This window comes from Lemur catta, chromosome 23 (genome assembly GCF_020740605.2).
Source record: "Lemur catta isolate mLemCat1 chromosome 23, mLemCat1.pri, whole genome shotgun sequence".
In the NCBI taxonomy this organism is placed as follows: domain Eukaryota; kingdom Metazoa; phylum Chordata; class Mammalia; order Primates; family Lemuridae; genus Lemur; species Lemur catta.
The window spans coordinates 5,955,528-5,978,405 of NC_059150.1; the positions used below are offsets into that span (position 1 = coordinate 5,955,528).

The following is a 22,878-nucleotide window of genomic DNA, read 5'->3' on the forward strand; positions in this document are numbered from 1 at the left end:
AGACTCGGTGTATTCATTTGGAACTTGCGATGGGTTTGTTGGCACACGGCCCCGTCGTAAGCGGAGGAGAGTCCATGTGGAGCTCCAGTGTGAGTGTGTGAGTGCACGTGTGTTCACCAGCTCCCAGAGGCAGATAATCACAGTTCTCAATCAGAGAACACAAATTCGACACACAAAAACAGCTATTATGTGCTAGCGCAGGAGATACCAAGATGAACTGAGTATGATCTCTCCCCTTGGGGAGCTCACAGCCTCCTAGTGGGGACAGGCACAGCTCCACGGGCCCCAGGGGTATGGTCAGGTGGGGGCATCTCAGGCGCTTCCAGGCAGAGGTGAGATGTGGACAGGGCTTGGCAGGTGAGTGTGCCTTGCCCGGGCAGGACATCGCAGGAGGACGGAGACTGGGGTGCTGGGCGAGTGTCTGCGGTCTCGCCTGGAACTGAGAGTAGCAAGGACAGGGAGGAGCAGGTATTTGGGGAGAGCTGGCTCCTGGGCGCCCTTCCTGACAATGGGAAGTGGATATGAGGCTGGAGTCAGGGTGGGGGAGGGAGTGCCATCTGCTCCTAGGCCCCCCAAGCTCCTCAGCTCCACCCACATCCTCCCTGACAGGCCCTGGGGCCATTTTCCCCCCTCCCTCCCCCGGCAGCTGTGGCTGTGGAGGAGGCAGGAAAAGGTTGTGGGGTGATCGAATGTGGGTTCAAAAGGATTTGGGAACTCTCTTTGTGAGCCCCTGAGCTTGCATTGGCCTGCACAGGCCCCAGGGGCCGTCTTAAGTCCTCTGCAGCCTTCCTTCTGCAACCCCCAACCCCATCCAGGGGACAGCCTGTCCCAGGCCCTCGGCTGCCCTGCACTTTCTGGGAGCGTTGTCAGAGCTGGAACACTGAGATCCAGAGACGGAACAGGTCTCGCAAGCAGTTAGTGAAAGAGCCCCAACCAGGCTCCCCCAGCCCTGCAGCCGGGCTCTCTGGCCCCTGTGGCAGCTCCCAGCGGGAGCCCTGGGAGCCCAGTGACCCAGGCTCACTCTGGTAACCAGCAAGCGGGGCCCTGAGATGCCTTCCATGCTCTCGTCTGGACTTGGAAAGTTCTCCCTGGGATGGGGAACGGATAGAGGGCCGGCCCTGCCCCTGCCCTCGCCTCTCAGGATGAGCCCCCTCTCTGAGACTGACGGGACAGGCCTGTGACTTGCTCTCAGCAGCCTGGAGAGAACAGTTGTAGGGAGCTCCAGGATTTAACCAAGTCTCCCCTCATCTCCATGCAAGAGCGAGGCTTGTCGGGGAGCTGTGTTAACCCTTTCAGCCCAGAAGGCCTGCCGGGCCCGTCAGCCCCTGTGGTTGGGAGTGCTGCTGATGGGGCCAAGGTCGGGACTCCACAATGCAAAGCATCTGAGTGCCTTACCTGGGGACTCTGGTGGGAGGCTGTGGAGAAATCAGTGATGCCCCCTCCTTATAGCTAGAAAAACTAGGCTGGTCCCTAGAGACTTAATGCAGCTCCCAGAGTTGCTTATTAGCCCCCACCCAGGCAGCTGCGGGGAGGGGCAGGGGGACAGTCAGCCCCAGTCCTGGTTGCCAGAGAAAGATGTTGCTGGTCCCCAACCCAGGCCCGGGCCCTGTTCTCTTCCGGACCCCACATCTGAGAGCTAGCGCTGGGCAGAGCGGGCAGGTGGGCTCTTGCCTCCCAATTAGTCACGGCTTTCACTTCCTGAGCAGCACCCCGCTGGCTGGAGCGGGTGGGGGTGCAAGGCAGAGCCAGACTCCCGGGGGGCCTGCAGGAGGCACTCAGCCTCGGGAAGAGCTCCGTGGTAATAGCCAAGCCCCTTCCCCTGGGGCCCGGGGAGATTAGTGCCTGTGCAATTCCGGTGGCTCTCGGCGGAGGTGAAAGCATTACCGACTCAGACGTGCTTGGCGCTGGAGGGGCGCTCCTCCGCCCAGAGCCCGTCCGTCCATCCGTCCGTCCGTCCGTCCGTCCGCCTCCTAGGTCCTTCTCTGCCTCCAGCTGGACGCGCCCCAGGCTGAGCCGAAGCTCCTCCTCCGATCCCCACCTCTGCCCAGAACACCCGCCATGGGGACCCCCACCAGGAGGAAGCTCCACGTGCTGCTGCTGGCCGCTGTGGCCCTCCTCTCTTCTCCAGGTAAGAGGGTTCATCTGGGCTCCGAAGCGTAGCAGGGATGAGCACATCATTATGTCACTGCTATGGTTTTGGTGAAGATCACAGAAATAACCGACTTCTGCGTTTGTTGTAGCACCTGGCTATCTGAGGCCATCTCCTTGCTAAAATTTCCCATTCGTGGATCTTCCTTCCCCTTGAGGTTAGGAGGGGAGGGAATACATCTTTGCCATGTTATAGAGGAAGGAAGAATGGCCCAGAGAGGATGAGTGGCTTGCCCTGGGTCACACAGCGAGGGTATGCACCACCTGATCTCCACGCTATCAGCCCTGAGTCGCAGCCTCCGGGGCTGACTGTCCAGTGTGGTAGGTGACAGCCACGTGGGACGACGCCGACGCAGGTTCGGCTCAGTTTTAAGAGTCCTTTCCTCAGTGGCCATGGCGCCAGCGTCCCATAACCATGTGGGGTAGCGCAGATGATAGAACATTCCACCGCGGCAGGAAGTTCCCTCGGACAGTGCTCTGTCGTTCCCTGACATGAGGAGACAGCGGTCAGTCCCATGAAACTCTGGGAGGGTCCTTAAGTCCACACTGCAGCCCGGCAAACGGACTGGAGCAGACCAGGCAGAGCAGGGGAGCCCGAGTGCTCCCCGTGGAGTGCTCCCTGCTAGGAGCAGGGCAGGGGGAGGCTGGCAGAAGGAGACAGTGGCGGGGAGGGCAGGGCCAGCTGGGCTGTGGCGAGCACGCCATGCAGGAGCCGGACAGCCACAGCCCGCCTGCCACTCTCAGGGGCCTGGGGACCCTCAGCCCCCATCAATAGGCATTTCTTTTCTCCTTAAACACCTCCCTCCCCCTACACCCCTCCTGGAGTTCCAACCACCTGACTCTGCCTTCACCACCCCACACCCCCTGCCAGGCTGCAGCCTGTGCATTTTAGGGCCTAGTGTCACCAGGGAAGGGCCCCACTGGCACACTTTCAGACGTTCTCATTTTGTCCTACCTGCCTCCCAGCCCTGCAGCCAAGTCAGGGAGGCTGCTGGGAAACAGGGCTGACCCTGAGGGTGAGGGGAGCCGCCTAGCCCCCCAGATCTAGCTTCCCGTCCCAGGCCCACCAGACTGAGAGGAGCTGCCAGGGTGGGTTTACCCACCACAGAGAGAGCAGAGGAGAGGTGCCTGGGTTCCTCTGCAGTCCCCCTCAGGGACAATCCCACGCAGGACATGCATCATCTGAGACAAGGGGCAGGGGCAGCCTGCAGGGTCCGCAGACCCAGAGACCCAGGAAGGCAATTGCCAAGGTGTCAGGCCTGGTATACCACTTCCCGGGGCTCCCAGGAGAGACAGGAGTGACAAATGCCATCCCTTGTTCCCACCCCTCCTAGCAAGGAGCCTCAGCTCCGGCCTCCCTTGCTGACCGGCCCTCGGGGTGCAGCTTCGGAGTCCCGGCAGCCTCGTGCACGGACAGGCAGGGAGGATTCTCCACCCTCTCGCCCCTCCAGTCCCCTCCTCGGCAAGGTGTCCGATGCCTGGGTTTGGGGCAAAGAGTTACAGGACAGGGAACCAGGAGAGACCCAGGGAGGGTGTGGAACCAGAACCGCAAGGAGGGCTGGCTTTGCCTGGGACTGTGTGTGTGTGTGTGTGTGTGTGTGTGTGCACGTGTGGAAGGCACACGTGTGGGCGGCGTGTATGTAGCTGTGGGGAAAGCGCGGGGTGTGAGGGTGCGCTGTGGCCGCGGGTGTTTAGAGGGTGGAGGTGCGAGCGAGGTGGTGCACAGGGGCAGCCGCAGGGGGTGACGACCGTGTCTGGAAGGCCTGACAGCGCAGCACACGGCTCTCAACCCCAGCAGCCCCCAGAATGCCCACGGGGCATTTTTAAAAAGTTGGATTCCTGGGCCTCACTCCTAGAGATTCTGGCTCCTTACCTCTAAACAAGCTCCTTGCTGTGTGAGCTGGGGCGAGTTATTTAAGCTTTCTAAGTTTCAATATCCACATTAGGAAGATAAGCAAATGGCCACACCTATCTTGTAAAGGGGTTACGAGAAGGAAGTAGGGAGCTTGGTATCTGATAAACAGCAAGTCCTCAGTCGATAGCACCTATTTTTACCACTGTGAATGCTCGGAGGGATGTGAGTGCATGTGGCCCTCTGAGGCTGTTGGTGCGTGGAATGGACGTGTGTATGAACGTGTGCATCTGGCCATCCGAGCAGCCTAGAGAGGCACGTGTGTATAGGTGAGCGTTTGGATGTGTGTGTGTGATGTGAGTGCGCTGGAGAGCTGTGGAGGTGAGAGATGTGCAGAGGCGTCTAAGTGGATATCTGGGTGCGTGCGAGGGTGTGCGGACGGCTGAGTGCAGAGGAGAAAGCTCTTTCAGGAAGAAAGATAGTCTGAAAGCATCCGTGTGCCCCGGGTCCACTCGGCCACCCCCGCCCCCAGCCGAGTTCCTGGAAGCTGTAATTGTACAAGGAGGTTCCCAGCAGCCCGCTGCCTCCTCGGCCCCCGCTTTGCCTCCCCTCCCAGCAGCGCCAGCTGGGGCAGGGTCCCCACCCTCCACCACCATCATTAACTTGGGATTAAACCGGGGTCTCCAGCTGAGATGGTGCCGTGGCGGCGAGGTGCTCCGAGGCCTGGGCGGCAGAGAGGGACAGTGGAGCGGGGACACCTGCACCGGGCTGTGTCTGGGAGCCCTGCCTCCCACCTCATTCTGAGAGCCACTGAACAGCTGCCCTCACCCCGGGGGGCCAGGGCTGGGCCTCAGCTGCAGCACGGGGACCCCTGGAAGAGATTGACAGCTGCATGCGCCAGGAAAGGAGGCACTAATTGGTTAATGGGGATCTCTCCCCCCGAGCCCCACCAGGGAGGGCCCGGAATCAGCTGTGTTGGGAGGTAGGAGCCAATTAGGGGTGGCCTGACTCCGCCTGATGCCACAGAGGCAAAGTGGACTGTCCCCACCGGTCAGCAGACAGAGCCCGTCCCTGCCCTGCGGAAAGGCAGCTGTGAGGCACCATCCATCTCTGCCTCTGTGTCCCCTGTCCCTGCCCTGGTGAGGCAGGACAACACCCATGGAGGGAGAGGCGTCTGCCCCAGAGCAGGGCCGGGCAGGAAAGCTCCATGTGCATGTGTGGTGCCCGTGTGTTCGGCAAGTTCAGGAGGTCTAGAGCTGTCTGTGCGGCACACAGGGCAGGCCACTTTCTCTTCTGGGCACTTCTTGTATTGTGACACCAAAGCAGCCTGCCCACAGTAAGACCTGCCCTCTCCTGGCAGTCCCCGCCCACCCGACACTGCGGTCCCGCAGCCATCTGCCGAGCATGCTCCCTGTGCCCTGTGCCCGCCACCTTACCAGGGTTCTGGCTGAATCCTCATGCAGACGCGGGAGGTGAACTCACATTCTTTCCATTTTGCAGATGAAGACATCGAGGCTCAGGAGGGTTCTATAACTTGCCCAAGGTCACGCAGCTGGTAGGAGGCCCAGCCTGGTCCCCAGGTGTGGCTTCTTTTCCTTGGGCCACACTGTCCCAGAAGGGGCATTAGACTCCAGGGACACACATCCTCTCTGGACGTTTTTGGGCGGTGTCTTCTTGGGCATGTCACACCCTGCAGATCAGTTCTGCGAGGCTCGCCTGAGAGCCTGGGGCAGTGGCAGCTGCTTCTGTTCCGAGAGCCCCAGCATCTTGAGCATAAACCACTACTCTGGCATTTGCCACCTTGCACTGTCGGTTCTCTGTCCTCTCCACGGACTGCAAGCTCCTTCAAGAAAAGGAACTGTGTCTGAATCATTTTTGCAAGCCAGTCTCTAGCCCAGTGCCAGGTATACAGGAGGTACTCAACACCTGCGTGTAGGCTGGGTGATTGACTAAACTAAAATGACCAGATGGGACCTGCCTAGCCTATTTGAATTCATTAAAATAATGAACGCAGGGCTGCATTTCGGTGCTCAGTGGCCATGTGGCCAGTGGATACCGCACTGGGCAGTGCAGGGAGTGGAGCCCTGCCACCATCACAGTCTTGCCGGACAGCGAGGCCCAGGCCCTGAGGCCTCTGCTGGTGTCCCTCCTCTGCAGCCTGGACTTCAGCCCGGGGAGCCCTGGCGACCTTTGGGCCTGTCTTTGAAGAGCAGCCCCTGGGTCTGCTATTCCCAGAGGAGTCCACAGAGGAGCAGGTGCTGCTGGCGTGCCGGGCCCGGGCCAGCCCTCCGGCCACCTACCGGTGAGGCCCCCATGGGGGACGCTGGGGCCCTGGGCAGCCGTGGAGTCCCTCCTCCCATCAGCCCTGCCCCCAGCAGAACTCAGAGGTCCCCTCTCTGCACCCGCTGCAGGTGGAAGATGAACGGCACCGAGATGAAGCTGGAGCCCGGTTCCCGTCACCAGCTGGTGGGCGGCAACCTGGTCATCATGAACCCCACCAAGGCGCAGGACGCGGGGGTCTACCAGTGCCTGGCCTCCAACCCAGTGGGCACTGTCGTCAGCAGGGAGGCCGTCCTCCGCTTCGGCTGTGAGACCCGCGGGGGCCACGACACTCGGGGGAGGGGAGGGAGGGCTGGGAGAATGTACCCAGAAAGGACAGGTAACGCCCCCAAGCCAGGCTTTCCTGACCTCACGTGACCTGCCACAGTGAGCTGCTGCTTCCCCGAGGAGGATGAGTTGGGGAGGGTCTCCCAGGCCAGGAGGACAGTGCCTGAGACCCCCGGCCTCCCCTTCCAGTTCTGCAGGAATTCTCCAAGGAGGAGCGAGACCCAGTGAAAACCCACGAAGGCTGGGGGGTGATGCTGCCCTGTAACCCGCCCGCCCACTACCCAGGTGAGTTGGGAGCCTGGGCGGGGTCAGAGGGCTCAGGAAGGCTTCTAGATGCTTAGCAGAAGGATGGAATAAAAGGCGGTGAGTGACCCTTGGAGGCATTGGTCTCTGGGGCCCCAGCTTGAAATGATCTGTGTTTCCATCATGGGACTGTCACTTGCTAAGTCTGTGCCCTGCCTCCCCCCTCAGACTGGAGGGCAGGGACAAAGTCGCGTCTTCCCTCTAGGCCTCCCCCAGCCCTGGTGCAGAGCATGCGGGCTCTCAGGACAGGGTCGGCACATTGCCACCAGCATGCTGGGCTCCACCCGGAGTTGCCCTGTTAGCCCAGCACCCCCTGGTTTCCTCAAACTACCCCCGTCCTAGGCTTGTCCTACCGCTGGCTCCTCAACGAGTTCCCCAACTTCATCCCGACGGACGGGCGTCACTTCGTGTCCCAGACCACAGGGAACCTGTACATTGCCCGGACCAATGCCTCAGACCTGGGTAACTACTCCTGTCTGGCCACCAGCCACATGGACTTCTCCACCAAGAGTGTCTTCAGCAAGTTCGCTCAGCTCAACCTGGCTGCCGAAGGTCAGGATCAGCCGGGGGAGGGGCGGAAGGCTCAGCCCGCGTGGGAAAGGGCTTCTCCCTTGAAGATCGTGCAGAGCAGCTCGGTCCTCCTGCTGCAAGGCCTCCCTCAGACTCTTGTCCCAGGCCCCAAAGGGAGAGTCTCCTGGGACGCCACACAGCTGCCCAGACAGAGATCCCTAACACGGGAGCAGCTGACCTGGAGTCACCTGCATTTGATCTGCGAAACCCCTTTCTCCCCAGACACCCGGCTCTTCGCGCCCAGCATCAAGGCCCGGTTCCCAGCAGAGACCTATGCGCTGGTGGGGCAGCAGGTCACCCTGGAATGCTTCGCTTTTGGGAAGTGAGTGATGGAAGAGGGAGACACAGCCTCTCAGAGGAGGGCACAGGTGACCCCCGGCTGAGGGCGGGCAGGGTCGGTGCTTAGTCATCCTGGTGTCCCTCACAGGGTCTAGCAGGCACTGAGCACACACTCGCTGAGCACTAACTCCGGGTGAGGCATCACACACACCAGAGGCCCTATGCATATCAGCTCACTGGCCCTCCCTGCAATGCACGGGACAGCTTGAGTAACACCCAGGGCTGCAGGCGGGCAGCACAGTGTGCGGACTCCACCCCAGCCCGCCTGGTTCAAATCCCAGCTCTGCCACTCACTGGCTGGGAGACCCTGGGTAGCCTACCTAACCTCTCTGTGCCTCACGTTCTTTGTTTGTAAATGGTGATAACCATAGTACCCACCTGACAAGGCTGTTATGAGGATTCCATGAGTCAGTATATGCGAAGCGCTTAGAACAGTGCCTGGTGTTCAGTGAGGGTTCCACGAACATTAACAGTTATCTGTTGAAGAGGCACAACAGAAAGCTTTACCTTTCTTGCTCTCCCAGAAACAGGATTCACTGGAACAGGGCCTAAGCAAACAGCAGGTGCTCAATAAATGTTCGTAGAATGAAAGAAAGAATGTGATTTGTACTCCGGTCCCCCAAACATCTCCTGAGGTTACCTGGGATGGCCTTTACTTTGTGGAACGTTATCGCTTCCAGAAAATCCATCTGAAAAGCACGTGGAAGGGTGACATATTAAGCCTGTAGGACTCACTGACATCTCAGTCCATTTTAGTGCACAGATTGCTCGTAACCTTTGAAGAGTAGAGGCAAGGCCCTGTTGGGACGATGGGGAAGGGAACCCGTAAAGACCCAAGTCACAGGCTACCGCAGAGGAGGGTAGACCCAGGGACACGGTGACCAGTGCAGCGGGAGGGTGAGCTGGCTTCAGGGCACAGATGCACAGAAGACCAACCTCCCTGGCGGCACAACTGTTGGAGGGGACAGGGGTAGAGGAGCCCTGCCTCTTGTCCCTTCCCAGCTTGTGCTCCCAGCCCACCTGGGGAAAGAGCGTGAGAACAGGCTACCAGGCTCCCTCTCCCTGTTCCCTCCCAGGCCCAGGGTCCCCTTGCCCCCTCCCCACACCCACCTGCCAGCTCCTCAGGAGGGCCTGGGGGTCTGGGCAGGAGGAGCTGCAGGCACACAAGGAACTCGCCAGCCCAGCCCCGCCCCTCCGGCTTTGTCTCCCCCGCCAGCCCTGTCCCCCGGATCAAGTGGCGCAAGGTGGACGGCTCCTTGTCCCCACAGTGGGCCACGGCCGAGCCCACCCTGCAGATCCCCAGCGTCAGCTTCGAGGACGAGGGCACCTATGAGTGCGAGGCGGAGAACTCCAAGGGCCGCGACACCGTCCAGGGCCGCATCATCGTGCAGGGTACAGACCCGGGGACTGCCCTGTCGCCTCCCCCCAGCCTTGTCCTTGAGGAGACAGACCCGAAAGTCAGGGGGGAGACAGGGAGGCCCCTTGCTGCACGGGTATGGGAAGAGAGGGGGCTCGTGCTGCGGCCGGCTCAGGGCCTCAGTCAGGGGTGCGGAAAGCACGTGGGAGGCTTTGGAACGATCTAAGTCACTGCGCGGCGACTTGCCGGCGCCTGCTTGCTCCGCCGTCTCCCGGGTCCTCCCGCCGGGATGCCGACGGCGCCCTCTGCCGCCCGGCACCGGTACCGCAGCCTCGCCTCTCCCTCCACGGAATGAGCTGCGCCCCCTCCCGGCTCATCCGCGTTTTCTCTCCCTTGGTCCCCACAGCGCAGCCCGAGTGGCTCAAGGTGATCTCGGACACGGAGGCCGACATCGGCTCCAACCTGCGCTGGGGCTGCGCGGCCGCCGGCAAGCCCCGGCCCACGGTGCGCTGGCTGCGGAACGGGGAGCCCCTGGCCTCCCAGGTAGGAGACGGGGGGCCCCTTCCCACGGGCCACCACTGACATCTGCTCACCCGGTCCCCTTGCCCCCAAAGCCCCCCACACCACTGGTGGCCCCTCTGGTAGCTAATTAGGGTGCCATAGGGTGGTCCTAGGTGCTTCTTGCCATCCCAGAGTCACGTGGTCAACCTGATGGAGACCCAGAGACCTGGGTCCAGGTACAACTCGGCCACAAAAAACGATGTGGTCACCTCGCCCCTCTGGCTTCAGGCAGGCCTGGGTAACCTCAGAGCCCTGGGGCGTCAGGCGGCCCTGAGGTGGGACTGGACAAATGAGCCACGTCCTTGAGGGGTCATCAGCCTAGAGTCTCCACCGTGCCCACCCCTGCCAGCCCTTCCTGCCTGGGCCTCCGGTGGTCCTGATCCCCTGCCCTGCCCTGGGCCGGGCTCTTCTGCACAGAACCGGGTGGAGGTGCTGGCCGGGGACCTGCGGTTCTCCAAGCTGAGCCTGGAGGACTCGGGCATGTACCAGTGTGTGGCCGAGAATAAGCACGGCACCATCTATGCCAGCGCCGAGCTGGCCGTGCAAGGTAAGGGGCCCAGGGACGCAGGGGACATCCCCGAGGACACACAGGTGGGGACTTCAGGAGTTCTGAGTTTAGGCATTGACACACACACACACACACACACACACACACACACACATGCACGCGGGCAGTTTTCCTTGGTTTTCCAATGGCTTCAGAGTAGGAGAGCTCAGAGATCTGAGAAAGGAGGTGAGACACTGGACTGAGGACTCCCAGAGGACAGGCTCTCTGACTTGGTCCATGTCTGGCACAGGCAAAGTAAATGTTTGCTGCAGTGAAAAAAAGGTGACAAAAGTCAGTGAAAACCAAATCAATCAGATCTGCATTTAACCCAGTCCATTCAGCTAAGTGAGCTTAGGCAAGTTACTATGTTTCTGTGTCTTGCTTTCTTGATTTATAAAATATGAGTAATCACAGCCCTGCCCTCCTGGGCTCTCATGAGAAGCAAATGAGACAGATGGGAGAGGGTCTGCCCATCATATAACAGGTGCCCAGTAAATGTCAGCTAGTGCTCGCTGAGCCTCAGTTTCCTCATCTGTAAAGTGGACCTAATGATACCTGCCATATCAAGTTGTAGTGAGCCTTAACCAAGACTTATTCATTCATTCATTCAACCAATACTTACTCAACACCTCCTAGGGAATAAACATGAAAGATCAGGTCTCTGCCCTCAAGTGGTTTACAGTCCAGTAGAGGGAGAGGGACAGATAAACACAAAACCAAATAATTAAATAATTTCAGATAGCCATAAAAAATACAGTATAAAGAAAATCCAGCAGAGGGATGGGGATGAGGGGGCCAGTTAGATGGGGTGGCAGGAGAAGACCTCCCCGAGGAAGTCACATTTGGGATGTGAGTGTTAAGAAGGGGACACCATGGGAAGATCTGGGGAATTTCCAGGCAAAATTCACAGCAAGTGCAAAAGTCTGGAGGCAGGAAAAGACTTGTAACTTCAAAGGATAAAAAATCAGCCAGGTGAGTGGCGCATGATGAGTTTTTAAAAAGACGTTCCCAGCTGCTGTGCAGAGAGACTGGGAGGGCAGCACGGAAACAAGAGGGCCGATCGGGGGCTTGCTGGAGGTCCAGGCAGGAGACTGGGCCTGGGCCAGAGGGACGGCAGTAGTGGGGAGGAGAAGGGGCTGGATTCTGGATGTGTCCTGGAAGTGGTGCCGCCAGGAGTCACGCATGGGTTGGCCTTGGAGGGCAGGCCGGGTGACATCTTAATCAAGGGTGCTGGGTGCTGCTGTGATCCCGTGGGTGACTGTCTGGCTCTCCCCTTTCCTGCCAGCACTTGCCCCCGACTTCAGGCTGAGTCCTGTGAGGCGACTGATCCCTGCGGCCCGCGGGGGCGAGGTCGTCATCCCCTGTCAGCCCCGGGCGGCTCCGAAGGCCGTGGTGCTCTGGAGCAAAGGCACCGAGATTTTGGTCAACAGCAGCAGGTAGCACCCGCACCCCACCCTGGGCAGGTCCTGCCCCTCCTCGTCCTTCTTGGAGGTCAGTCCCCTTCCTGTGACTACAGTGTGTCCCAGGGTTGGCCAGATCTGCTTTGTCCTTGCTGCAGAGTAACTGTAACTCCGGATGGCACCTTGATCATAAGAAACATCAGTCGGTCAGATGAAGGCAAATACACCTGCTTTGCTGAGAACTTCATGGGCAAAGCCAACAGCACTGGAATCCTGTCTGTGCGCGGTAGGGCTGTGGTTTGGTGAGATCGGTGGCTCCGCGGCCCAGGGTGCCACCCTCCCCATCCTGCTCCTGTGTCTCCCTATTGCTCCTGTCTGGTGTGGAGGCCACCCCAGGACTCAGTGTCACCTGGGACCACACCCTGGCCACCAACTACTACAATCCAGTCATGCCTCCCTGCCTGCCACACACTCATGGGGCTGCCGAGGGGTCAGGACATGTGTTGGTCACACCACCTCTTCTCTTTCCTGGGGCTTAGGACAGAGCCTCTCGCCCTGCCCCACGGCCCATGCCTGGGCCCATTTCCTCCCCCATCCACCCAGGGGCCTTGTTTCTCTTGGCAGATGCAACCAAGATCACCCTAGCCCCCTCGAGTGCTGACATTAACTTGGGTGACAACCTGACCCTACAGTGCCATGCCTCTCATGACCCCACCATGGATCTCACCTTCACCTGGACCCTGGATGACTTCCCCATCGACTTCGATAAGCCTGGGGGGCACTACCGGAGGGCTAACATGGTGAGGCCTGAGGCCAGAGTCCCCATGGCTCCTCCCTCCTTCCAGATAGACAGATGTCCTTAGCCATCTCCGCCTCCGAGCCCCCCACACCCTTCACCACTCCCTCAGGCCTACGCACAGCAAGCTCATCCTTGGATTAATAACCACCCTTCCTGGGTTCCGCATGGCAACCGTGCATTTAGGACAGGGCTAGGGAAAAACCTGGAGCTCCGGCACCCAGAAAGAATCACTCCCACTGCTGTCCTTGCTAGCCTGCCCCCAGCACGAATATCATTATTAACTTGGACTATCGTTGACTGTCTCCTGTAACAAACTGTGTCCTTTAGTCCCCAGTGCTACTAAGTGGAGAGTAGCCGATTCCTCCTATTGAGCAAACAGGAAAACTGAGACGCAGGGGGTGCACAGACGTCACAGAGCGGGGCTCCCAAGCTCTCCCTGGTGTCCCATGGCCCACTGCACCAGCCAGGGCCACCTCTGCTGACCTCCCCGCCGCTGTCCCCCGTGTGCAGAAGGAGACTGTAGGGGATCTGACCATCCTGAACGCCCAGCTGCGCCACGGCGGGAAGTACACGTGCATGGCCCAGACGGTGGTGGACAGCGCGTGCAAGGAGGCCACGGTCCTGGTCCGAGGTGCCGGGATTTCCCACCTCTACCCCTCCTGACTCCCTGACCGGCTCTCCCGGTCTCCCCCACTCTCCCCCAAAGCCACGGGCAGGGCTCCTGCCAGCAGTCGCTGAGCTGGGCATGCCCTGTGGTTCTGCACAGCTCCTTAATGACTAGAATATTTCTCTGCCAAAGCCAAACTCTTGAAAACTTCACTCCTAAACACATGCTAAGATGAGAGTACTTTGCTGAGCCCGAGGTTTTCAGAGCCTAGCGCTGGGAAACCTATGCACCCCTCTGTTCCCACCCCCAGCCTGGAGACAGATGCCTCCCACACACACCCACGTCCACCACCTGCCGCCATGCCTCGCCCCCCAACCCAGGGTGTGCGTGGCGCCCTCTGCTGCCCTGTCTTGGTACTGCACCAGCCCGAGCCTGGCCTGGAGGAGGCTGGTCCCGCTCTGACTCACTGTGCTCTGCCCTCCTGGTGCAGGTCCGCCAGGTCCCCCAGGAGGCGTGGTGGTGAGGGACATCAGCGACACCACCGTCCAGCTCAGCTGGAGCCGTGGCTTTGACAACCACAGCCCCATTGCCAAGTACACCCTGCAAGCTCGCACTCCACCTGCAGGGAAGTGGAAGCAGGTTCGGACCAGTAAGTGTGAGGCCCTGGGGGTCAGCGCTGATGGGCCCGGCGGGTATGGGAGGTGGGAAGGGTCGGGGACTGGGTGTCAGGGGTTGGAGGGCCAGGGCTGAGCCTGGAGCTGCGAAGAGGGACAAGCTTTGCCCTCGGCCAGCCAGCGGGGAGCAGCCAGGCAGGCAGGGAGACAGTCACACAGAGAGTAGGAGAGTGAGGAGGGTGTTAGAGGTGGCGGCGCTCAGTGTGCCCTTGCAGAGTTGGTAGGACTGTTACTGGAGCAGTGAAAATAGCTGTGGGGTGCAGGTACACACAGCATGAGCAAAGGCCCCAAGACAGGGAGGTTTACTCATTTTCAGTCATTTCTGAAGGAGGCATGAGTGCTTAATATATAGCAGTACCGCATGAGGGCTGGGTGTTCAGGCCCCGTGCCTGCCCGCCACATCCCGGTGAATAAACACACGCTGAAACACTGACTCCTGGTGCCCTGCAGATCCCACGAACATCGAGGGCAACGCCGAGACCGCCCAGGTGCTGGGCCTTACGCCCTGGATGGACTATGAGTTCCGGGTCGTAGCCAGCAACATCCTGGGCACCGGCGAGCCCAGTGGGCCTTCCAGCAAAATCCGGACCAAGGATGCAGGTCAGAGACCTGGGTGTCCCAGAGAACTGTCATCAGGGCAGAGACCCTGGTCCCCTTTACAGGGACCCCCAGCCCAGCAGCAATTACGCCGAGTTCCAACCCTTCTTGCCAGCTTCAGACTCTCTGCCGAAACAGATTGGAAAGAACACTGCGCGGGGACCAGGGCCACTGCATGGGTGAACTAGTCCAAACTCCTCATTTAAAAACTGGGCAACCTTACAACTGCATGTGATTCTATAACTCTTTTAAGTTTAATTTTTAAAAATGGAAAAACCAAAGTTTGGAGAAGGGAAAGGTCACACTGACAGAGTGTGGACTTGAACCCAGGACCATGGGGTGGTGGGCAGATGTCCTCCTGGAAGGGCATGAGCCGCAGAGATCAGTTGATGTGGAAGATGCGTGTGTGTGTGTGTGTGTCTGTGTGTTCGCATGTGTGTGTTCTGGGCAGGGGTAGGGAAGCAGCCAGTGTCTCCAAGCTGTTCTTTGCATGGCTTCTTTGGGAGCAGGAGAAATTAATAATCTGCCCACAGCCCTCAGTGAAAGGCACGCAGCTGTCAGAACCTGAGTGGGGAAGGAAGGGAGGAGAGAAGCCCTGAGAGAGGGGGAGGCACCGGCCCCAGTCAGCGTCTGCTGAGAGGCCCCCGCCCACCCTCTGAGCCATTTGTGGATGGGGGCCTGGGATGAGAGCCCTGGGAGCCTAGGACTCGAAGCACAGAATCAGGACCCTGCCTCCCCTCCAGCACCTGTCCAGACCCACCACACTGGTAGTCTTGTCTCCCCTAAACATGTTCTCCTACGTGCCTCAGGTTGGCTCTCCAGGCTCTTTCTGGAATCACTCAACATTTTTTTTTTTGGTGGTACCTCCCCTGAGAAAGAAATTTCAGGGGGAGCCCTTTCTTTGTTGATCCCGAACTTCTTGGAGAGTCAAATGTGGGCTAGGGAGGGGACTCCTTTATTCTCATATCCCAGGAGATGGTGACCCACAAAGACAACAGTGATCCAACGGAAAGGTGATGGGCTTTAGCATCAGAAGAGCTGAGTTCAAATTCTAGCTATGCCATGTAATAGCTGTGTGACCTCAGGCAAGTTGCTTAACCTCTCTGGACCTTAGTCTTCCCACCCTGAAAAGGGCAATAATAATGCCCACCACACAGGATCAGATGGGCAATGTGTTTAGGTGCCCCTTGCAAGTTACAAGCCCTTAAGATACTGTCATCAGAACCAAGTGAAAAGTCTCCAATTTGCTGGATTCTCTGCAGAAATATTTTGACCCTCAGCCAAGTTACTCCCTGCCACGTGAGCTGATGAAATAGATTCTTGTTGTAATATCAGCCTTGTTTAATACTAGAGACAGTTAGGAAATTAAATTGTGCCACAAAAAGAAAAATAGTAATAAAACACCCTGCAACTGTTTTGTTTTGCATTAACTGCAGTTCTGGGTTATTTATTCCCCTTAATTTCAAGTAAACGACTTATTCTCTGCGATTTAGTTTAAGCTGACGGGGGTGAGGAGGACATCTACGATACGCTAGCCACTGTCTGTTGAATTCCATTCTCATTACCGCCTTGGAAAGAAACATGATTATCCTCGTGGAGAGGAGAATCAGAGGCTCAGAAACGTTAAGTAACTTGCCCCGGGGAACACAGCTAGCAAGTGGCAGAGATGGGATTGATCTCAGGCCTGCCTGACTCCAGAGCCCACGCCCAGAGGGGCTGTTGGAGGACAAAACCAGGGCCCCCTTGAAGCCGTGCCCCATCCTAGCATGCTCTACAGGCACTCGGGGCTTCTGTTCCCTTGTGCCCACTAACAAGTCACATCTGTGTCCCTTGGTGCCCGACAGCCCCCTCAGTGGCACCTTCAGGACTCAGTGGAGGAGGTGGAGCCCCGGGCGAGCTCATTGTGAACTGGACGGTAAGCTGGCAGGGACAGACGCCCCCTCCTCCTCCCTTCTGGACTCATCTCCCGCCTGTGCAGCGTGCAGAAAGGAGCACTGCTCAGCTCTGCCTCACACGCAGACAGCTTCTCCCCACCCCTGCACCAGCAGCCCCTCCCGTGAACCCACTGCGCATAAAACCGCAGCAGGCACCGCGGCCCGGGGCCACCCCTCGTGCTGAAGGTTGGGTGGGGCCAGAGGACGGGCAGGGAAGCGCACCACGGCCCTCGCCCATGCCACGCTCTTGCCCCCCAGCCCGTGTCACGGGAGTACCAGAACGGAGACGGCTTCGGCTACCTGCTGTCCTTCCGCAGGCAGGGCAGCACTGGCTGGCAGACCGCCCGCGTGCCCGGCGCCGACGCCCAGTACTTCGTCTACAGCAACGACAGCGTCCGGCCCTACACGCCCTTTGAGGTCAAGATCCGCAGCTACAACCGCCGCGGGGATGGGCCCGAGAGCCTCACTGCACTCGTGTACTCGGCTGAGGAAGGTGGGCTGCCCTCTGGGCCACCCTCGCCCCCACCCCAGCCACCTGTCCCTAGGAGTGCAGGGTGGGAGAACACTGCTCAGCCCCCAGCTCGATTCCACAGCAGGAGGTGGAGAGGACACCGGAGTTCCCAGCCACCCACCGCACTCTGGCCCTTGCTGCCTTGTCTCCTCTTGGCCGAGGGAAGGAGGAGGGAGGCTCCCTGGGAGGAGAAGCGGGCCCTGAGGCAGGCTCTGGGGACTCCCACTGGCCTTGGACCTGGGCCCTGGGCTCTTCCCACAAATCCTAAGCAAAGGCAGCCCCAGTTGTGGGCTTCTCTGTAGGGCATGGGGAGGCCCTTGGAGTCGAAACCCATTCTGTATCGGTCCCCAGAACCCAGGGTGGCCCCCACCAAGGTCTGGGCCAAGGGGATCTCAGCCTCAGAGATGAACGTGACCTGGGAGCCCATGCAGCAGGACATGAATGGCATCCTCCTGGGCTACGAGGTGAGCACCCACCTGGGCCTGGGAGAGGAAGGGGTGCTGGGGCTTCAAGGCCAAGTGGGGGCAACTCAGCCCACTAGTCATTCCTCTGGAATCACCTGTCACTGACACGGCAAACTGAGCACCAGCCTGTGCAGCACTGTGGATGCAAACCTCGCTAAGAGCCACGCGGACACCCACTGGGGAAGACAGACCTGGGGACGGCCTTGTAGGAAATGCCTGGCTGGAGCTGGAAGCCAGGGGAGGCGGGGGTCTGGGAAGGGGCACGGCCTGCCCCTTGTGCCAAAGCCCATTCCAGCTGGGGCTCTGCCCCCAGAACAGCCTGGCCTCCCGGGGCTGCACAGAGGACAGCATGAGCCCCTCCACGTACGGGTGATTGTCTTGTCCCTGGGAAGTCTGGGCCCACTGAGGACTCCACACCGCGGCACCTGCGGAGTAGATGGAAGGCGAGAGGGAGCGAGAGGGAGGGAAAGCGGAAAAAGCGAGAACCGGCATTGCCCGAGGGAGCACCAGGCTGGCCTGCCAGTGACAGTGCAAATTCATCCCGGTAGAGTCAGCTCTGGATTTGAGCGCGACAGCTTAGGCAAGCCACAGGGAGGAGACAATTCCAAACTTTGCCCTTGATTTGGAAGAGTGTCTAGCAGGTCTTACAATAATGTCATGATTGCCATTACAATGGCTCTGTATTTATTGGGCAGCCCTCGTCCGCTTGCTGGGGGCCAGGGCGCTACTTCGCAAGAACAAATATGCCTTTCGTATGTCTTAGCAGAATCCCCCGGTAGCTCCTGCATTAATGAGGTGAGGGTGGCTTCCCGCAGGCCATCGCTAGGTTGAGCCTGTGCCCACTGGCTCCCTCATGCGGCCTGTATCTCGAGCCCACCTTCCTGGGCACTGAGAGACAGCGGGGAGTCACACCAATGTGGCCCTGCTCTATGGGTGCTCGTGATCTAGTGTCCAGGTTCCGAGACTCAAGACTGAGTCACGAGGACCAGGGTGAGAAGAGGAAGAGAATGTGGGGCCCAGGGTAGCCCTGAGATCCTGTGCTTGACCGCTGACCCTTGGGGACCCTGCCCCCTTCAGATCCGCTACTGGAGAGCTGGAGACAAAGAAGCAGCCGCTGACCGAGTGAGGACAGCAGGGCTGGACACCAATGCCCGAGTCAGTGGCCTGCACCCCAACACCAAGTACCACGTGACCGTGCGGGCCTACAACCGGGCCGGCACTGGGCCTGCCAGCCCTTCTGCCAATGCCACGACCATGAAGCCCCGTGAGTCTGTCCGCCTGGGCTGGGGGTGGGAGTATGTGCTGGAGGGTGGGTGCCTCTAGGATCGCTCTTTCCCCAGTGATAAGACAAATGCCGGAGCCCACAAGCCCTAGGCTGGACAGACACTAGGCAGCGAGCCTCAGGGAAATAAGGGGGTGGAATTCATGGGCTCTGAAGTTCCTCGCTCTTCTCCCGCCTTTGCATTTTTATGGGCTTTGTTTCTTAGGCAGTGGTGACAGAATGTTCTGGGCACAACTGCTATAGGCAGACATCCAGAAGGGGGCTGGCTAAAGGCTAGGGGGTGCAGGGGCAGGGAAGCGTTTGGACATCCCCCTGACTCTCCCTCCCTGGCAGCTCCACGACGACCTCCTGGCAACATCTCCTGGACTTTCTCCAGCTCCAGTCTTAGCCTTAAGTGGGACCCTGTGGTCCCTTTCCGCAATGAGTCTGCAGTCACTGGGTATAAGGTGAGGAAGGGACCGACCATGCCAGGCCCGGTGAGGACCAGCACCTCTGTCTCCACTGAACACAGGGAGCTGCAGTTTACAGCAAGTGGGATCTGAGAGAGACATACGCAAAGGGTTTGTGACTGAGAGGCAGGAAGTACATGAATGGTTCTCTGGGTAACTTGTAGTGGAAACTATCAAAACAGGCAGATGGCACCGCTGCGGCAAGGCGGGGTTTACAGGGGCGGTGATGGACTGGGTGGAGTCCAGGGGTCCTTCCAGCCTAAGAAGTCTGCAAAAACAGTTTAGCTGCTTGCGAGCTTTCCTCCCACCAGAAAGGAGCTTGGTCAATAGGAAACACAAAGAGGGGTGAGGGGGTGGGACCTCAAGGACTCTGAACTCTAGAGGCTCCTCCCAGTGTCGAGAGCTGGGAAGACACAAGGATCAGCCCTGGTGCACGAAACTCCACCCGGGACCCCCTTCCCGCAGATGCTGTACCAGAATGACTTGCACCCGACACCCACGCTCCACCTCACCAGCAAGAACTGGATAGAAATCCCAGTCCCTGAAGACATTGGCCATGCCCTGGTACAGATTCGGACCACGGGGCCTGGAGGGGATGGGACCCCGGCAGAAGTCCACATCGTGAGAAATGGAGGTGCTGCCCCCCCCACCCTGATCCCCCCATTGGGGTCCACCCAGATGCCTGGTGAAGGGATCATTCCCGCACAACCAACTCCAGCGTAGACCCCACGGGGAAGGCGGAAGGCAGGCAGATAGGAACCAAATGCAAAGTAGTGCTAGAATTGCCCGTGCCACCCCCTTGTACCCACCCCCCACAACACCCCTGAGGGCCGGGGAGGTGAGTGTGCTCTTTGCATGGGGTACGGGGAGGTGGGGAGGCTGAGAGCAAACAGCAAAACAAAGGTCCTTAAAAACGCTGGGGAGTAGGGCTAATACCACCCAGCCGTCCACACGCCCAGGCCTGCAGCCGGCCCCTGCGAGTCTCCTTAGGAAAGGTCTGGATCCTGTCACAAGGGTGGGGCTGGGCTGGTCCCAGGCCCCGCTGACTCAGCCCCCTCATTCCTGCCCACTGGTTTCAGGCACAAGCATGATGGTGGAGAACTCGGCCGTCCGCCCGGCGCCGCACCCCGGCATCATCCTCTCCCACTCCATGGCCATGCTGGTCCTCATAGGGTCCCTGGAGCTCTGATCCCGGCACCCTCCCCCTGTGCCACAGCTGGCCGCCACCTCCGGGGGACACAGCCAGCTGGCTCCGGCCCCTTCCTGCTGCCGAGGTGGCCCAACACTGTGCCCAAGAGTGGCTGGTTTTAAACACCTACTTTAAACAGTGCTCTTTTTGTAGGAGGCAGGATATTTTATATTCTGCCACAGGTTAGAACCCACGCGAGGATTTTTTTCTTTAAATGAAGAGGCACCGGGCGGTCACGTCTATGATGCTACTAAACCCCGTGCCTGGGCCCTCTGCGGTGCCTGGATGGAAGGAACAGGCCTACGGGAAGAAGGGGGCTTTAAACACGTACCTTCAACTCAGCACAGGTGGCACTCTGGGACCGCATGTGGCTCTGCACTTGAGGCCTGGCGGGAACGGCAGGCACGCACAGGCTGAGGATGTGGGACAGGCGTAAACGTCAGCATCCTTCAGTCCCAGGAGAGCAGCAAACCCTGGGACCAAGAACTCTCCGACTTTCTCCTCTTGAGGAGCGGCACTGCTGGACCCTGACATTGTCCTCGATGACTCCCTAGGGACCCCTGTCCGCCCAGGCGGCTGAGGGCCAGTGTCCTGAGCCCGAGCCCCTTCAGCTTTGGGGAATGACACTCCAGGCTGCTAGGGGTGGGAGCTAAAAAGGGTTGAGAGGCCAGGGCACCTGGTGGAAAGGGGCCCCAGCCTTGGTCTGAAGCAGTCACAATCCAGGTGACGTTAACCTCTCAGCCAACACTGCCAACCCGACCTGTCACCCCCAGAGTGACAGAGCCACTTAAGGTGGCTGGGTGACTAAAGGGCTTGTCTTGGGGAGGTGCCCCGCCCCACCAAGACCCATCCTGCACAGTCCGTACAGGTTTGGGCCAGAGACAGCCGGTCGTGCACCCGCCTCTGCCAGCTCTGCCCGCAGACCCGCGGCTGCCTCCTGCCTGCAGGCCGGGATTCCGTTCTCCCAGCTCTGACCCCGCACCTGGGAGAGCAACGCGGCACAGGCTCTCTGTTCTGCAATCGGAAGGCTTCTGAGAAGGGCAAAGGATCAATGGGGCCCTGCCTGCTCCCAGGAATATCCTTGACCACCTGGCAAGACCCACTCCCAGACTGCCTTGGACGCTCTTTTGCATTTCCCCAGAAGAAAATGGGGCTAATAAATGGGACATCCTATTTTGAGCTCTGGGTATATGACCAGTCACAGAAAGTCAGAGCTGGAAGAGGCCTTTGAGCTCAACTTGTCCAAGTCCCTCACTTTACAGATGAGGAACTGGAGGTCCAGAGAGGGTCAGGGACTTCCCAAGGTTACACAGCCTGTAAATGATGGGCTGGGATAAGAACCTGGGTCTTCCACCTTCCTGCTCAAGGCTCTTTGTCTACCCAGAGGAAGGAGCCATGCTGAGTGGCTACAGCCTGATTAAGAAGGTGGTTAAGGCCAGTGGGGTAGGAAAATTCTGCCTCAAGGGGTTCAGGCTGGTGATCACAGGGACTGGCGTGGCTGCGTCCCAGCCCAAGGCACGGGCAGATTCCAGGAGACATCCAGTCCTTTGCCTTCCTTCTGAGCCTAGCTTCTGCTGCAACCTCCAAATGCAGTGCTGGCTTGAAGCCCGTGCCCCTCACCCTTGCTCCAAGAAAAGCAGCCAAAGGCCGGGCAGATTCCCGAAATCTAGGCAACAGTGGCAGTACAACCAGGAAACCCCAAAGCCTGTGCTCTGACAGGTGGCCCTCCACAGGGAGCAGCGGAACAGGCATCTTGAAGGACAATGCCCCTGGAAGCTCCCTGAGCCTGTTTTCTGTAGTTTACAGTTAGAGCTCTATTTTGTTATGGTTTTTTAAACTTTTAAGTCCTGCTCTATTTTCCTGGGCAGGTTTATGTTGATGTTTACCTGCTATAATTTTCTAAAAATGTACGTTCATATGCCTTCTCCCTGTCCCCACTAAACCCCTTCTACCCCCAGGACAGCTTCCCTAGCTGCCCAATCAAAGCCTCCTAACCTGTTCCCAACTCCCACACACAAGGGTGCTAGGGGCGCAGGTATGCGACCATTGTCCCATTACAGGGACCCCAAACGGGGCCTAGCACCCTTCCTGGTCCCCCGCTGGCTGTGATCTAGCCTGTGCCTGGCTCTCTTTCAGAAGGGGGATGCTGAGCCTCCTTCCAAGGCTTATCTGACTCTTCCCTCACTGCCTCAGGCTGCGGCGGGGGACAGGTGTAGGGCTGCTGGGCTGGCGGGATGAGCTGGTTGGGGCAGGACCTAACCAGTGAAGCTGGAGGCTGCAACCCCTAAGCTTGCTTGAGGCAAAAGATTCTTCTAACTAAGTCCCTTAATTCTAATGAGGTCCATTCGGAAGGGAAGGCAGACCTGCCGGAAGACCCAGGAAGGGTTTTTAACCAGGAAAACCTAACCACTGTGCAGGCAGAATTTGGGGACCAGAGGACTATACTAAAACAGAGACATTCCTGCAGTCTGAGGTTTCAGGTAGAGTACTAAGGTTTACTGAGACAGTGGGTGACATGAGGACATGCAGGTGCGTAAAATGCAACAGCCTCTTGCTGGGGTGGTTTGTTATGCGCCTGCTTGGAGAAGACTAGACTAGATGTGTCTTCTCAGAGTCCCCTCCTGCTCAAGGTCCTCTGACTTTTGTCTTCTCTGCTTGCACGGGCTGGGGGTGTTGAAAGTGTGGCTC

General features: G+C 59.1%; 1 protein-coding gene across 1 annotated transcript; it reads left to right on the forward strand.

Moving 5' to 3' along the window:
- The first annotated feature begins 1,867 nt into the window (after positions 1 to 1,867).
- CNTN2 (contactin 2) lies at positions 1,868 to 21,369 on the forward strand. The gene is made up of 22 exons (XM_045536329.1): positions 1,868 to 2,128; positions 6,158 to 6,302; positions 6,412 to 6,587; positions 6,797 to 6,892; positions 7,253 to 7,462; positions 7,703 to 7,802; positions 9,036 to 9,211; positions 9,583 to 9,719; positions 10,155 to 10,284; positions 11,570 to 11,720; positions 11,843 to 11,970; positions 12,309 to 12,484; positions 12,994 to 13,114; positions 13,581 to 13,739; positions 14,215 to 14,364; positions 16,206 to 16,276; positions 16,554 to 16,788; positions 17,158 to 17,270; positions 18,348 to 18,534; positions 18,886 to 18,998; positions 19,467 to 19,635; positions 20,081 to 21,369. The coding sequence occupies exons 1-22, from the start codon at positions 2,059 to 2,061 to the stop codon at positions 20,188 to 20,190; spliced, it is 3,123 nt and encodes a 1,040-aa protein (XP_045392285.1). The 5' UTR covers positions 1,868 to 2,058; the 3' UTR covers positions 20,191 to 21,369.
- Positions 21,370 to 22,878: the final 1,509 nt, after the last annotated feature.

Coding starts and splice junctions, on each gene's coding strand:
- CNTN2 (XM_045536329.1), top strand. CDS start 2,059: ATGGGGACCCCCACCAGGAGGAAGCTCCACGTGCTGCTGCTGGCCGCT. Junction 11,721..11,842: donor ATTTTGGTCAACAGCAGCAG/GTAGCACCCGCA, acceptor TCCTTGCTGCAG/AGTAACTGTAACTCCGGATG. Junction 14,365..16,205: donor AATCCGGACCAAGGATGCAG/GTCAGAGACCTG, acceptor GGTGCCCGACAG/CCCCCTCAGTGGCACCTTCA.